This window comes from Sceloporus undulatus, chromosome 1 (genome assembly GCF_019175285.1).
Source record: "Sceloporus undulatus isolate JIND9_A2432 ecotype Alabama chromosome 1, SceUnd_v1.1, whole genome shotgun sequence".
NCBI lineage: Eukaryota > Metazoa > Chordata > Lepidosauria > Squamata > Phrynosomatidae > Sceloporus > Sceloporus undulatus.
In genome coordinates this window covers 372,622,281-372,640,021 of record NC_056522.1, presented here as the reverse complement: position 1 = coordinate 372,640,021, position 17,741 = coordinate 372,622,281, and the positions used below count along the sequence as shown (strand labels likewise).

Here is a 17,741-nt window from a genome sequence, read left to right as displayed (position 1 = left end):
AAAAAAAGAAGAAAGGTATGAAAAAATATTAAAATCTTCACATTATTTGTTTTTCCTTAGCAAAAAATCTCAGTAGTTTTAAGTTGTGTTGATGATGCTTTGTCAGCCCAGAGTTAGATGGGAATAAGTCAGCAATCCTATACACCTGGGCATAGGCTCCATCGTAGCAATGTTATTTGTAAATTGTTCTTTCTCATCTCTGTGCATATCATCCCCAGAGAAAGAGAAATACTCTTGATCCTACTACTGAGTGCAAGTGGTTTGTACCTGTGGCTGAAGATGGTGGTGTAATTGAGCCTGGGCTGTCATCTTCTGGTTCAGACACCATCACAGTGGGAACAACTTCATGGCCTGGTTTGAGCCCTGCTTCTTGTTTTTCTGGAGTTTTCACCTTTGTAACAGCCCCCTCGATGGTTTCTGTCTCAGTCAGTGTAATCTTGACTGGTGCCATTACGGAAGAAGAGTATTGATGGCCACCAAACATTGACTCGTCACCCAAGCCTGGCTCTTTGGTGACATATTTTCCTCCAGATGCTGTCCCTTTAGGTTCAGTCACATTCTCTTGCCATTTCTCCATTAAACCTGGAGGGCCTACATCACCCAAGCCTACACCATACCTCTCCTGGCACTTGATCTCTTCTGATCGACTCATGTCCATGTACTTATAAGCTTCCGATTTCATCTGCTCCATGGGATCAGCTAAGGTTTTGTTGACATCAGTGGATTCTGCTGGAGTCATCTCTATTCCTGAATCAGAGCTAAACAAGCCACGGGACTCAAAGGCAGTCCCATCCTGGGTGAGGAAGCCTTCGGTGCTGTCTGAAGTAGCAACATGACCACTCCCTTTGGAGAGGTTTCCAGTGAAGTAAGCGGAATCCTGAGGAGATGTATAGAGGTCATCAGAAATCAGGGAGGTGTAGAAGGAGCCATTGCCCATCTCTGTTGTCTTGGAAGAACTATAACCATAGAAGTGAGAGGATGTCATGCCTCCTAGAACAAACACAGAAATAAAAATTAGTGCAGGGGGAGAGAAAGACATTGCCATGTCTGTAAAGATTTTTCTTGCACTATCATAATCAATATGATAGTGTGTCTATGCATTTTCTGTCAGCAGAGAAAGACAGTTCTCTTCCCTGTAACTCTCAACATCTCAACAGATATCCATGCGTACAAACCTCTCCCATCACAAGAGTACCCCATATTTTATAATAGTTGGACTGAACATTTCACCCCAAGTTTTAAAACCAATTATTTTTTAACCAACTGGGTGTAAAAATGTTCCCAGTGGGACAATTGGTTATTCACTATCAAGAATGCAGTAACTCTGCTCTGGATTTTTAAAAGAAAGGTCCAAGATCTGTTCAATCCACTGTTGATGGACTGGAGTTTGTGGATATATTCTAATTCTGCTGTTTCTCTTTCCGTCTTCCTTTGTAGGTTGTTGCTGTTGTTGTTCAAAGACTGCTGCTCTGAGGTCTGAGATGGAATTTCCAGAATAATTGAAGTGTTCTGCAACTAATTTTTGGGAATACAGAAATGACTACTGTCTTTGCAAATATGCACACACAAACACTACTCCAGCAATCTAATCAAATAGACTTAGGGTTGAAACAGATGGCCGTAAAGGAGTAACTCTACGCAGCCCCTGTAAACACGGGATCGGGGCTGCAGCAGCCACATACTGCAGCCCCAATCTGACATTTTCCTGGCGCAAAAAGAAGCAGCACAAAGCTGCTCTGTTTTTCACTGGGAAAAGGGCACCTTTACCACAGCAGCAGTGGTTTTTCTGCATTTTGGCGGTGTGCAGCATGTAAACACTGCACTGCCAAAACGCTGAAGCGCTGCTGTTGTGTGTTCATTCAGGTGGTTTCATGGCAGCCTCATGGGGGTGTGCACTGCGCATATGCCACACCCCTGTTCCACTGGGACATCAGCTCTTTTTGCCAGTCTGTTCAGCCCCCTAGTTTACAAAAGCTTATGCTCTTTCTCTCAGTTAGCCTCAAAGGCATTAAAAGATCCCTTTGCATACTGATCTATAACAAATCTGTGTCTTAGAAAGTGTTGTTGCTGTTGTTGTTCAAATCAACTCAAATTTATAACAACCCTATTCTTGGGTTTTCTTGGAAGGATTTGTTCAGAAGAGCTTTGCCACTGCCTCTCTCTGAGGCTGAGAGAGTGGGACTTGCCCAAGGTCATCCAAAGGACTTTGGTTGTCCAGATGTTTTGGACTTCAGCTCCCAGAATTCCTGACAGTTGGCCAACCTGGCTGGAGCTTCTGGGAGTTGAAGTCCAAAGCACCTGGAGAACCAAAGTGTGGGAACCACTGTACTACATGATTACAGTCCCATGATCATTCTTATGGCCTAGATGATTTATCCCTTTTTAAGCATACACCTGCCACAGCTATCTACACCATACCAGCTCTTATTGTTGTTATGTGCCTTCATGTTGACTCTGACATATGGGGACCCTAGCGTAGGGTTTTCTTCACAACATTTATTCAGAGGTGGTTTCCCATTGCTTTCCTTTAAGACTAAGGAATATAAGGTTTTTCATTCACCGATGTTTTTAACAGATCTTAGACGGACACGTGTCAGGGAGACCTTAGATCTGGATTTCTGCCCTGGGGGTTCTCTCCCAATTTGGGGGAGGGGGGTCTAAGTTCAGCAACAAACTATGACATCAGTTTTTTCCCAATCTGCCCAAAGAAGCTCTCTTTCACCCTCCCACATGTATACACTTTTTTAAAGGAGCACATGATCCACAGAGGAGAGATATAGGCATAGCTATACTGTATTTCAGCATCTCTCACAGTTCCTCATGGGTATGAGGGGGGTGATGTGGCTGCAACCCTCCCTCAACCTCTGCACTTGCCCAGAGCTATTTTATCTTTCTTCTTTTGAGCTGTCTGAGGCTTCTACTACCCCCTTTTCCCTCTAAAAGAGAAGAAAAAGAGCAAAACTGCTGCAAACCAGTTACTGGTGACCCTGCCAACCAACCCCCAACACAGAGATTGGCACCACATTGCCTGCTGCAGGCCAATTGATCCTGGGTGCCCTCCACATGAGATTATATCATCACACCTCCAGATGCATCCAAACGGTGAAATCACCTCTAAAACAAGATATCCCCACATCTAGTTTTACGAGTTAAAAGGACACAGTTTTGCTGGACTTGGTCTTTCAGTCACTCTAGTTTTACCAGGAAGGGCTGGTGGAGCCTGGCATGAGTCCATGGTGGGCAAGAATGGCCCTGGATGCTCCAGAGTTGCCCATACTTGTCCTAATACTGGGGTGATAACTGTGGAAGGGTAGGGAGCTGCAATAGTCCACCTGGAGACCTTGGAGGGCTGCATCCCTCATCTGCACCTACTCTTGCAGAAAAAAATAATAATTTTGCCTCTAAATGCCCTCCTATGCCATATAGAGGACAAGAGACATTTTTACTATGTTGTTGTTGGTGGTGGTGATTATGATGTTTGGCCTTCCTGGACCACTTTAGGCCCAGGAAATGCTTTGCTTAACAACAGGAAGTCATTTCCTGTTTTACAAAAGGTCTCTCTTAAGTTGGTCCATGTTGAGCCCAAAATGTGACGTCAATGCCTCCCCCCTTTTAGAGGGCTTTTTGAACCATAACATTTTTTTTAAAAATGCAAAAATTCTGATTTTTTTAAAAGCTTTAGGGGATGCAGGCAGCCTCCAAATGTGTGTGTGGGAGAGCCCTCCACATCCTTAAAGGGTGGTCCAGGGATCACATGCATCCTTGCCCTACACATTGGTTAGACTCCTGTTAGGTGACTTAGACCTCTGTAAGCAGTTGAATAATTTACCTGATGCAAAATATGCACACTCAGTTCAAGTTTGCAGAAGTGGAGCTGCACATGTGGTGCTATTTCACACACACTACATGTGGTGCTATTGCACACAGACTGTGAAATAACAGTGGGCAAGAACACAGCATACAAAGTAGAAATTATGTCATATTTCACACAATGCATGAAGCTGTGTGTTGTGCATTAACATATATGCATGCATACAGATGTGCAGTGTGCATGCACATTTGGTTATGCATTCAGTGCTTAGTGTCCCAGTTCACTAAAAACATGGTGTGGTACAATTGTTGTGTAAATATGAGCACAAAGTTACACTTCATCTCCTTGATGTAGGCTCTCAGCCACTGTGTAATGCCTGCAATCTATAAAGGCCAATGTTCTCAATAACACACAGGAGTCTGAGGGTGACTTCTTTTGTTTATTGCAGTACAGTGACTGATTTGAATCCTTCCTGTCCCCAAGCATCCCTCTGAAGATGGGGCCAAACAAACCAGGCACCTTCTCCTTGAAATAAATATCACAGCCATGATGCAGAGCGTTTGCAAAACACAAAGAGAAAGGTTTCCTTTGATAACTCCACTCAGTACAATGAGGAACTCTGTCAAGAGCTGGAACACAAATGGGAACAAAGCTGGTGCCTACAAGTGAATGGTAGCCATTTACCCTCATCTCTGTCTGCTGATTCAACCAATAGGCCTCATTGCTTCCTGGAGCCACAGAGGAACAAATACTTCAGCTACAGGCAATTGATGCTATGCATTCAATTACTATCAACCAAACCAAATCTCCTACATTCTTTATTTTTGTTGTTGTGAGCCTTCCAGTCATTTCCAACTTATAGTCACCCTAAGAAGAAGCTACTATGGGATTTTCTTGGAGAGATTTATTCAGAAGAGGTTTGCCATCATCATCATCACCACCACCACCACCATCATTATTATGCCATCAACTGACATGCACTTTACAGGTACAGCAACCCAAAACAGTGGGTCCTATCAGGAGCATACAATCTAAAACATGTGCATGCACACAAACACAGAGGGAAGGAATAATAAAATAAAAAGATACAATATAGTTATAAAACAAATAATTTAGGTAAAATACAAAAAATACAATATAATATAAAACTAGCTAACTGACCAGTACATGTAATCAACCTTAACAGGATTATAAAACAACTTTAAACTAAAATTCCAAATGCTTTAGAAAAGAGAAAAGTTTCTGTTTTCTAAAGCATTTGCAACTTTAGTTTAAAGTTTCTTTATAATCCTGTATATTTGATTGCATTTATGGTTAGTTAGTTTTATATTATATTGTAAATTCAGGTATAAAAATAGAGAGGGAAGAACCAGTCCACAAAGCAATTCCAAGAGTATGGAGTAGTGAGTGAGAAAGGACAAAGCTGAGCCAAGGAAGCCACTGCCTTTCTCTGAAGCTGAGAGAGTATGATTTACTTAAGGTCGCTCAGTGGGTTTCTATGGTTGAGTAGGGATTTGAACCCTGGTCTCTTGAAATTATATAGTCTGACACTCAAACCACTACACCACACTGGCTCTTCAAATCTTTATTACTACTCCCTAATATCCAATGCTGGAGTTGAGGGAAGGGATCTGCCTTTTTCATGTACTTAGGAGATTCTCTAAAGCACTGGGAGCTGGTGGCCCCCTTGGCAGTGGAGTCATGGATCTACTCCAGGCTTAGAATGAATTTTAATGGAGCTATTCAAGATACAGGACATTTTGGGAAGATATTGTTCAGTGCCTTGGTTAGCTCCTTTATAGTTAAACTCACATTCAGAATGGATTCACCACTGCTCTCCTTGCATAAAAACCACCAACTGCTACTGCTGTAAAGTGATACAAATATTTAGGGCAAGGAATGGGGACTTCTGCCTATGGGGAACCTTCAGTGCACAGGGGTTTCCTATCTGACTAATAAGTGTCTTTGGCTGCTATCTTCTGTCACTTCTAGTTTGAAACTGAGGAACTAAATTTTATAGCATTGTGTTAACAACACACTACAGATAATTTATCCTCAACATCAGCTACCCCAAGCCATTTGGGACTGCACCAGCTGGTCTGAATATGTCCTACAATAAATTACATCCCAGGTACTTCATGGCCACCTGCTCACTTGTAAACACTATTGGTTTTCCATACTTATAGCTGTCAAAGACAAAACTGCACATACCAAAGTTAGGGAATGCAAAATTTGTATCAACCTAAAGAGCTAGAAAAAGAATCAAATTTTTATGCACTGCCAAGCCCCAGTAGATGGTGCTCTTAGTATTACGGGCTTATTGTTTGAAGAAAAACAATCAATATAGGTTATGTACTTGTCCTGAAACTGATGAAATGTTTGTTTCTGTAGCTAGCAGCCACTGTACAAATAAATAAAGGATAGGTAACGCCTTGGGGGCCAAGGGTTGCAATGTCTTTTAAACCAATTTGGAGGCTGCAAAGTTCCTCTGATGGCAGCAAATCAGGAGTATGGATTTGCTCAAAAACAGCAGCTAGACCATAATAATAATAATAATAATAATAATAATAATAATAATAATAATAATAATAATAGGTTTTATTTATATACCGCCCAATCACTGGGAATCCGAGCGGTTTACAATAGAGGGGATAACAGACAGTTCCCTGCCCACAGGCTTACAATCTAAAAGACACGACACAAAAGGAGAAGGGAATGGAGAGGGGGGAGGGAATCAGGTCCAGCATTCTTCTCTCCCTCTGAGGCCTGGACCAAGGCAGATGGACCGGAGGGAGGGCTCTTCTTCTTCAGGCTAGCCCCTGATGGTACTGGGCCAGCCTTCTCTCTCCCTCAGAGGCCGAACGATGACAGTTGGGGAGGGAGGAGCCTCTTTCTTCAGGCTAGCCCCTGATGGTACTGGGCCAGCCTTCTCTCTCCCTCAGAGGCCGAACGATGACAGTTGGGGATTGAGGAGCCTCCTTCTTCAGGCTAGCCCCTGATGGAACTGGGCCAGCCTTCTCTCTCCCTCAGAGGCCGAAAGATGACAGTTAGGGAGGGAGGAGCCTCCGTCTTCAGGCTAGCCCCTGATGGTACTGGGCCGGCCTTCTCTCCCCCTCAGAGGCCGAACGATGACAGTTAGGGAGGGAGGAGCCTTTGTCTACAGGCTAGCCCCTGATGGTACTGGGCCAGCCTTCTCTCTCCCCCGAAACGCTACAGTTGATGGAGGAGGAGCCTTTGTCTACAGGCTAGCCCTGATGGTACTGGGCCAGCCTTCTCTCCCCTCAGAGCCGAACGATGACAGTTAGAGGGTGAGGAGCCTCTTTCTCGGCTAGCCCCTGATGGTATGGGCCACCTTCTCATCTCACCTCTCCAATACCGAATGATGCAAGTTTGGAGGGAGGAGCCTCCTTCTTCCAGGCTACCCCTGCTATGGAACTGGGCCAGCCTCCTCTTTCTCCATCAGAGGCCGAAAAGATGACCGTTAGGGAGGGAGCCTCTTTCTTCAGGCTCTAGCCCCTTGATGGACTGGGCCAGCCTTCTCTCTCCTCAGAGGCGCGAAGATGACAATTAGGGAGGGAGGCGCCTTTTCTTCAGGCTAGCCCCTGATGGTACTGGGCCAGCCTTCTCTCTCCCTCAGAGGCCGAACGAGACAGTTAGGGAGGAGGAGCCTCTTCTCAGGCTAGCCCTGATGGAATGGGCCAGCCTACTCTCTCCTTTACGCAGCCTATGGACTGCATTCATTTATTTCCATAATAAATAAATGTTGGCCATCCCTGCTATAAATAATTAGTTTATGTGAAAGGTGTCCATTACTCTTTAGCACAAGTGGTTGCATAGTCACTTGGCAGGAAGAAAGGCAGAGACTACTAGTCCTGTCAAATCCAGGCTCCCAGGCAGCATGTTTGATGCATCAGATGTTGTCCCACTACAATCTTAAATAATCACATTTTTTTGGCCCGGTTTTGCTCATCTTTTCCTTCCTTCCCACCTACTAGGTTTTGAGTGCGTAGTTAATGACACTAGGTGTAACACTTCCACCTCAACTCCTATGACTTTCCTATTCACCCATGGCCAATTGTATGAGGCCACACACCTCAAAGGTTTCTAATTGTGGGAATCTCATTCCATTGGTATAGCATTACATCAACCAGAGTGCCAGTACAACAGAAAGAGAATTGTACGGTGACCGCTTCAAGCACAATTTCATGCTCTCCTGCCTCTATCCCTCCCCACCTAGAAGAATCTACAGAATTGGCAACTCCTGTTCTATAAATCTAGCCTGTTTCTTCTCTTTGTTGTTGTTGTTGTTAACTGCCTTCAAGTTGACACCAAATCATGGTAACCCCATGGATGAGACATCTCCAAGACTCTCTGTCCACTGCTCTGCTTAGGTCCTTGAAATTCTTACCCATGGCCTCCTTAATGGAATCCATCCATCTAGCATGAGGTCTTAGAACTGCAGATGCCCAGATTGACAACGACTTCCCAAAGAACTTTTACTTTCACTGCTCCAAAACTGTGGAATGGCCTGCCGGACGAGATCCGTCTTATTACCACCTTAGACGCTTTCAAGAAGGCAGTCAAGACGGATCTCTTCCAGTGGGCCTATCCATCTGACCAGGTATGAGATAACCTATCCACTGTTATGCTGCACCCTTAAGAACATGAGTACTGAATAATTTTAACTGTCATGATTGTTGTACGTGATAAGGTTAATTGGTTTTATTGATATTACTGTTGTAGATTGTATTTTATTGTAAATTGTATTATTGAATATATTTCACTAGGTTGTAATCCTGTCTTGATCCGCAGGGAGAGGTGGGAAAATATAAATAAATTATTATTATTATTCCTCTCTTTCTACATCCCCCCCACTGTTGTCTTTTCCGATGAGTCTTGCTTTCTTATGATGTGGCCAAAGTATGACAGCCTAAACATAATCATCTTGGTTTTCAGGGAGGTTTCAGGCTTGATCTGTTCCAGGACCCATTTATTTGTCTTTATGGGCGTCCATGGTATCCTAAGCACTCTTCTCTCAGATGACTTTATTTTCTTCTTTTCTGCGTTCTTCACTGTCCAGCTCTCACACACAAGGTGATGGGGAATACAGTGACTTGGATGATTCTAGCTTTAGTGCTCAGTTGTATATCTTTTACTCTTTAGGATCTTTTCTAGTTCTTTCATAGCTGTCCTTCCCATTCCTATTGATTTCTTGACTGCAGTCGCCTTTCTGATCACACATGGTCACTACACTACTCAGATTGCAAGGCATTTTTTCCTGCATTTTTAAATTTTGTTTATATATTTTGCAGGTTACTGGCCAGCTACAGGTTGAGTCTCCATTATCCAGTATTCCAAAATCCAAAATATTACTAAAAATAAACATTTTGCTCAGGGATGTCTGAGATAGTGACACTTTTGCTTTCTGATGGTTCAATGTATATAAATTTGGTTTCATGAACAACATTATTAAAAATATTATATAAAATAACCTTATTTGCATAAGATGTATATGAAACATAAATGAATTTGTGTTTAGACTTGGGCCCATCTCCAGACTATCTTGTTATGCATGTCTATCCTGGAAAAAGAGTGTTAAGGGTACAGTGGATGGCCAAAAAGACAAATAAATTGGTCCTAGGAGAGATAAGCCCAAACTCTACCTGGAAGCCAGGATGACTAAAATGAGGCTGTTGCACTTTGGCCACATCATGAGAAGGCAGGATCCATTACAAAAGACAGTAATGTTTGGAAAGGTAGAAGGCAGTAGAAAGAGAGGAAACTGCAAGCCAGATGGATTGACTCTATTAGGGAGGTCACAAGTATGACTATGCAGGACCTCAGCAGAGCGGTAGAGGATAGGAGGGTCTTGGAGATGTCTCATCCACAGGGTCACCATGAGTTGAGGTCGACTTGGAGGCCGTTAACAACAAAGCCCCCCTGTCTCTTTCAGCTCCTCCCTCTTGGTCTCTGTCAGCTTGGAGACAATGATTGCAACCAGCAAGAGTTTCCGTGTCAGGTAGGCAATGAATTCGGTACAGGTTTATATTGAACTTTAAAAACATCCTATCCAAGGTGCTGAGGTCCCATCTGCAAAACAGCTTCAGCACTTTGGATAGCTCTTTTAAAGTTTGGGGTAAAATCCAGAGTGGATTTACCACCCCACTGAAATGAAAGCCGCTAGTCTATAGAAATTGGAAGTCAGAAGACATTAGTAGGGAGGTGGATGGCAGGGGAAACAGGCTTGCTCCCCTGATAGCATGCTTGCAAAGCATGCACCACGGTGTCAAAAAATGCATTGCCATCGAAGGACCAAGGAAGTAGAGATCATGGTTTCTTGGCAAATGAAGAGCCTAATCTCAGAAATAGCAGTGCAGTCTTTCTTGCCAGTGTTGTCAGAGCCCATCTGGATCAAGGACAAAAATAAGGAGCCAGGATTAAAGTGAAGGGGAGATTACAGACAGTGATTCAGCAGTTTGACTGAGAACGCAGCCAGTTCACGAATGGCCCATAGGCCTTACGCTTCAGCAGAGAGTCTGAGAGGGGGAAAATTAAAAAGCTGGGGTTGGAGAGGGGGAGATAATCTTGAAAGTAAGATGATTGCATAAGGTGTTTTTTTAAGAAACCATGTTCAGTTTCTCCCCTGTCGGCTGAGGACAAACCTGGCTAAGGACAAATGTACTCGCAGACACAGAGTTGAGGGGAATCAGTTTTTCCCTGTCAGAATCCTCCAGCCAGAGGTCACACTGTCTGGGGGATTCTGGGACTTGTAGTCCAAAGTGTAACTTTTCCAAGCCCTGTCTTCCCTCTGCTTTAAATCCTCTCTTGATTTAAAGAGGAATTACAGCTCAACAGTTTTGGATCATAAAGATATATTTTAGGTATCTCTGTTTAAGCAGGTAAGGAGAACGAGCTTTGCCCATGGAACAATTTAGATTTTGACATTGAACATTTAAGGTGCAGATCTTGAAAATTACAAATAACAGGAATCACAACCTTCCTTCAAGGAAAAAAAAAAGATCTTTCTCTTTGGATCGCAGCAGCAAAGGCCAAGTTCCTCCACCAGCAGTCTCTGTAGATTGAATTACATGGACTGGAGATCCTGCCACCCCAAGCACTTTCCAAGAAGTTTCATCTACAGCTTGGCTCTAAGAATCAGACAAAATTGTAACCCTGAAACAGTTTTAAAAGGAACAACATACTCAAGAAATATCTGTTTCAAAGGAAATATTCTCCTCATAAATTAATAACAACATAAGGAGAGCAACTATCATTTTGAGAGAAAATCTTCTCCACAAAAGATGTGAGTCAAGTAACAACCAACATAACATTCTTCTCTTGGTAGATTTCCATCCAGCATCTCCCAACTACTGTATGACAGTAAGGGAAGATCCATTGCTTACTAATTCTGAACATCTTGCTATTCAATGGTTCCCAAATGTTGGTCCTCCAGATGTTTTGGACTTCAGCTTCCAGAATTTCTGACAGTTGGCCATGCTGGCTGGGGCTTCTGGGAGTTGAAACACCTGAAGGACCAAAGTTTGGGAACCACTGTGTTATATCAATCACCAAGCCTCCAGTTATAGTTTTCTGCCAGGCACCAGATCTATAGAGATTGCTGGTAAATGTTGTCCTAAAAAGACCAGTCAGCAATCCAGAACTGAACCCTTGTGTCATGTACAAGCGGACCTTAGTTCAAAAATCCAAACTTCAGTATGAAAACTAGAAAGTTTTATTCAGAAATTGAAGTAGTTCACAGCTTGGCAATGTTGTTAGGATTAAAGCAATTTCAATTACAGTGGTACCTCGGGATACGAAATACCCAGGTTACGAAATTTTCGGGATACGAAAAAATCCCATAGGGAATCATTGTTCCGGGTTACGAATGTTTTTTCGGGTTACGAAAAAACTTTTGGTGCTTTTTCCGGCTTTTTCGCACGGAATCGCGGCTTTTCCCCATTAGCGCCTATGGCAATTCGGCTTACGAAGGCTTTTCGGGTTACGAAAGCGGCCGCGTTACGAATTAATTTCGTAACCCGAGGCACCACTGTACATGGTATTTTTAAAACACAAAATCAATAAAAACCCTTTTGTGCACTCAAACAGCATTGGTTCCTAAGTCAAAACATCCCTCTTCCCAGGACTGCCCTGTTGTTTCATGTTGTAACAGGCATTCCCAAGGAACTGACCTTGGTGTTGTCTTCATGATTAAAATACTCCGTTTGAACAGAATCTGATCTGGCCACAAGTGAGTCGGAGGAATTGAGGCTTTTTGCGGGAGTGTAACTCCATAAAGTCCACTAAAAAAGATTCATGATTTTTAACGGAGTATCTGTGAGGGTGCACATTATTGTTTGTTTGTTTGTTTGTTTCATTTATATCCCACCTTTCTCCCAAGGTGGCTCACAGATAAAACCTTTAAAATTGCAATAAAATTCAAAACAATTAAAATGTCTCTATCCAATATAATATCACATAAAATACACACAAGTTAAAAACAAACTAATTGGCAGAGGAGAGCAAATAGATGCAAATTTGCATAGGAAAGTAAAGGCAGTAAGCGTCACAATGGAAATGTGTCAAAATTTGCAGCAATTCGCAAATTGCAAATCAGCAATCAGTGGAAAATTGTTGATTTGCAGCAGTAAATTTGCAGCAATTCACAATTTTGCGAATTGATAGCTCCCAGTGCCTATTACCTGCCCTTCACAACTGTTCATTATTCAGCTCCACAGAAGATGAACATTTCTTTCCACTTAGCAATACCAAAGGTATGACACATCCCATCATCCAGTAATAAAAAGCAAAGCAGATACAGCCTAAACGATTAGCAGGCATGGCAGAAACTCTGAGGGATTCAGATCCTGAGGCCTTGTGACTCAGAATGTTGCATCACGTATAAATACCTTAAGCAGACTCTCATTTTTAGGATGACAGTGACTGACAGCACCAACATATAGTCCATTAGAGAATGCTAGAAACTAACTATTCTGAGTTGCCACCTTGGATGCAACTTAGTTTTAACGTGAGCAACTGAAGAAGGTGGACAAAGATTTGCTTATGTTATATTTTTCAGTTCCGTTTGTTAATTGCCTCAATAAATATACATTGGGCCCTTGGTATCTGCTGGGTTTTGGTTCTAGGATACCTGCGGATGCTCAAGATGCACTGAATACAGTGGCATAGTGAAATGGTCCCCTTTATGTTAAATGACAAAATCAAGGTTTGCTTTTTGGAATTTATATTTTTAAAAATATTTTCAAACCATGGATAAAGAATCCATGGATAAAGAGGGCCAACTGTATATCCAGCTATAGTTATAGCTATAAAAAATCTTTGGTGCATTGCATAATAGGTTGAAAGAATAAAAAAGAAATTACTCCTGACCTCCTGGGTGCTGATGGAAATGTCTGGGACAATTAAAGAAGGATAAGGATTTTTAAAAAGTAACTCTCCTTAAGTTTCTACAATTCACCTTGCAATTACAGAATATACATCAGTTAATGCAGCAGATGTGTTCCTGGGAATTACTTTTTTAATAGAAACTTTGATACTAGAGGCAAAAATAAATTGGAAAGAGTAAGGAAGTGAAGTTCACCATGTTTCAGCAACTAACAATATGCATATATGAAAGGTGAGGTAAGCCTTGCATAAGTAAACACAAACATTCTGAACCTTCTAGAGAGCAGCTGAAAGCTTCTTCTAATATGCCTCCAGGAATGATCCCCCCCCTTTTCACCAGTGTCCAGTTTCCTAAAGATTTCCATTTTGGTGGCCAAACTTACAGATCTACGCTTTTTTAACATGCTGGGTGCAACTGGAGAGGCAAGCTTATCTGCTACTTCCTTTTCTTTTCATTTTGCTGCACAGTAAGGGCTTCTGGAGGCAGCTGCTGTTTACTTTCATTATTGTAGGCAGACACACACAGCAACAGTAGGAGTGACTGAGTAGAATCCTGTTCTTTCCCACCTTGAGGTTTACTGCATTATTTGCTGCAGATGTGGTGCTGCAACCTGACACTGAAAGCCTGAATTTATAGAATCATAGAGTTGGAAGAGACCTTTATGGGTAACCCAGTCCAACCCCTGCCATGCAGGAACTCACAATCAAAGCATACCTGACAAATGGTTGTCCAGCCTCTGTTTAAAGACCTCCAAAGAAAGAGACTCCATCACCTTTGGAGGGAGAGTATGTTCCACTGTCAAACAACTCTTACTGTAAGGAAGTTCCACCTAATATTGAGCTGTAATCTCTTTTCCTGTAGCTTTAATTCATTGTTCCAGATCCTATTCTCTGGAGCAGTAGAAAATAAGCTTGCTTCATCCTCAGTATGACACCCCTTCAAATATTTAAACAGGACTATTATATCACTTCTTAACCTTCTATTCTCCATGCTCCCTACATCTCTCCTCATAAAGCATTGTTTCCAGACCCTTCACCGTTTTGATTGCGCTTCTCTGGATATGCTCCAGCTTTTCAACATCCTTCTTGAATTATGGAGCCCAGAACTGGACACAGTATTCCAGGTGGGTTCTGACCAAAGCAGAATAGAGTGGGATTATTACTTCCCTTGATCTACAGACTATACGTCTATTGATGCAGCCTAAAATCGCTTTGGCCTTTTTAGCTGCCGCATCACCCTGTTGACTCATGTTCAACTTGTGGTCTACTAGAACTGCTAGATCCATTTCACATGTAGTCTTATTAAGGCAGGTGTCCCCCATCCTATATCTATGCATTTCATTTTTTTCAACCTAAGTGCAGATATTGAAGTGCAGATAAGAGATGATGGTGTTGTGCCTTGAAGTCGTTTTTCACTTATGACAACCCCTAAGGCAGTGATGGCAAATCTATGGCACATGTGCCAGAGGTGGCACTCAGAGCCCTCTCTGTGACTCCAGAGTTTGCCAGAATTTCTTACTAGAAAGCCAGAGGGACGTGGCACTTTGCAACAAAAAGTGGGGTATGTGGTTTCAGTTTGGGCACTCGGTCTGTAAAAGGTTCACCATCACTGCCCTAAGGCTTAGGGGGTTTTCTTGGCAGGATTAGCTCACAGGAGATTTACCATTGCCTTCTTCTGAGGCTGAGTGTGTGATTTGCCCAAGGTCACCCAATGGGTTTCATTGCTGAGCTGGGAATTGAACCATGGTCTCCAGACCCATAGTCCAACACTCAAACCAACAGAGTTAGTATAAACAATATTCATTTTGGGAAGGCCTGTTCATGTAGAACAATTATGTTTGGAGCCAACTGGGAGAAGCCTGCTCTCTCAAGGACAGCTGAGACCAATGTGCAATGTAAAAAACAATTGAACTCCAGAAGGACAGACATTCATCCTCCACGTCATCTGAAACTGAGAGATCATTAAATATTGTTAATGATTCTCTGGAGCAACACTGGGTAACACCGCTGATTTCTGAATAAGTTAAGGCTCCAAGGATGCCTTCTGTCACTCTGAGCTGCAGATTCAAAAAGAGAGCTTATCGTCTCGAGGCAGGTTTCACAGAAGTACTGGATCAAAACATCTTCCAAACAGGCACAGGGGATGGAGAGGTAAAGTGAATGAGGTGACATAAAAGTTCTGAAAAATAGCACACTCTAGGATATTTGTCATAATGATAAGAATAAAGTCAGCAGCTAAGGCACTCTGAGTGTCAAGGGTGTTAAGACAGCTCATCTGGAAAGTGTATGAAAGGAGTGTGATTTCCCTCCCTGCTTTTCTTTTGTTTTGAATCCTGTACTTGCAATGTTAAAATTAAATTGTTTTGCCATCACTGCTGGCAAAATCTGTCAAATCCGCTGGTTTGCTCAGAGATTTTAACACCTCTTGGCAATCATCTAGCTTCACGAGATGATGGTTTACAGTTTCCCTCTGGGTGAAAGCAAAGACAAAAGGCATATCTGCATGACAAATGGTTTTAGAGTCACTCTCTACCTCCAAGACACCCTGAAAAGTGATGTTTTATTAGAGGTGGGGATAGGGATCTTGAAGAGAAAAAATTCCTTAATTGCAGCTGCAAATCCTCCCTTTGAGGAAGCCATAATAACTACATTGGAATAAAAGCAGAACATGGCTACTGTGCTAATAAAATCAGAATGACTCCATGGTTTGAATTAAAAAGCCTAGACAACATTTCAGCAACTACTTTCCTGTCCAGTTGGAATGTTTCTCAGTCTCCCGTGGAGCAATCTAAAGACAACTCACAAACTTTCTTGCCCTCGATGAGAAAGTGTGCCCTGCACCGTCAAGACATCTCATTGTAAAAATGGTGAACCACTGAAAGATCTTTTTATATTTTTGAGACTTTTTGGTGAAAAATTCATTTGCGCAAAAGGTATTCTTTACTGCACTCCCATATAAATAAATAAATAAAATTTCTATACCAAACCAACATTTATATTGGTGTTGTTGTTTTTTTTTAAGAAAAATGACTCTTTTATGGAAAAGACACTTTCCTTTCAAAAGCATTTGGCCCTTTCCAAAAGACATGCAAGTCCCAAAATGCTAAAAATATGGTGTGTCCACACAATACAATTATAGTAACTGATATCACTTTACCTGACATTTCCTCATACCTGGGATTTGTAGTTTGATGAGCTAGTTTTCTTTGCCAGGAGAACAAACTGCTGTGCTTCAGGGATCTAGGAATCTTAGCAGGCCACAAGCTGAACATGAGTCAATAGTGTGATGTTGCAGCTAAAAAAACCAATGCAATTCTAGGCTGTGTCAATGAGAGTATAGTATCTGTCTAGACTGGAGAAAGTAATAGTATCACTCTATTCTACTTTGGTCAGACCTCACCTGGAATACTGTGTCCAGTTTTGGGCACCACAATTCATGGAAAATGTTGACAAGCTGGAGCATGTTCAGAGGAGGGAGACCGAAATTGTGAAAGGTATGGAAACCATACTCTATCAAGCATGGTTTAGAAAGATGGGTATGTTTACCCTGGAGAGAAAAGGTTAAGAGTTGGCATGATAATCATGTTTAAATATTTGAAAGGATGACATATTGAGGATGGAGCATGCTTGTTTTGTGCAGCTCCAGAGACTAGAACACAGAGAAATGGGTTCTAACTACAGGGAAAGAGATTCCAGCTCAATATTAGGAAAAATTTCCTGATAGTAAGAACCAGAGATGTAGATTTGAGTCAGCTGACTCAGATTTAAATTGGGCTGAAGTCACTTCAGTGACTTGACTTGGACATGGCAAAAATGACACACTGACTCGACTTGAGACTTGTATATTTTTCATGATTGACTTGGTAGTGCCATTCAATTTCAGCAGCAGGCAAGATTTACTCCTAAAGTTTGAGGGTCATTTCTCAGAAAGGAACAGCAAATGTGTTAGGCAATGAGGTTGAGGTGTTAGGATCATAGAATCATAGAGTTGGAAGAGACCACAGGGGCCATCCAGTCCAACCCCCTGCCATGCAGGAAATCACAATCAAAGCATCCCCGACAGATGGCCATCTAGCCTCTGCTTAAAGAACTCCAGGGAAGGAGACTCTATCACCCTCCGAGGAAGTTTGTTCCACTGATGAACAGCCCTTACTGTCAGGAAGTTCCTCCTAATGTTGAGCTGGAATCTCTTTTCCTGCAGTTTGCATCCATTGCTTCGGGTCCTAGTCTCTGGAGCAGCAGAAAACAAGCTTGCTCCCTCCTCAATATGACATCCCTTCAAATATTTGAACAGGGCTATCATATCACCTCTTAATCTTCTTTTCTCCAGGTCTTAAAACATCCACAGCACCCTAAGGTGTTCCTCGTAGGGCATGGTTTCCAGACCTTTCACCATTTTAGTCGCCCCCTTTGGACACATTCCAGTTTCTCAATGTCCTTTTTGAATTGTGGTGCCCAGAACTGGACACAATATTCCAGGTGGGGCCTGACCAGAGCAGAATAGAGTGGCACTATGACTTCCCTTGAT

At 42.3% G+C, this 17,741-nt stretch overlaps 1 protein-coding gene across 1 annotated transcript in view; it reads right to left on the bottom strand.

The window, feature by feature from the left end:
- Positions 1 to 208: 208 nt before the first annotated feature.
- Positions 209 to 17,741, bottom strand: part of LOC121927202 (reticulon-1-like) — a 104,802-nt gene continuing 87,269 nt past the window's right edge. The window contains exon 2 of the mRNA XM_042460846.1: positions 209 to 990. Coding sequence (XP_042316780.1) covers positions 209 to 990 — 782 coding nt within the window. The remainder of the gene's footprint in view (positions 991 to 17,741) is intronic.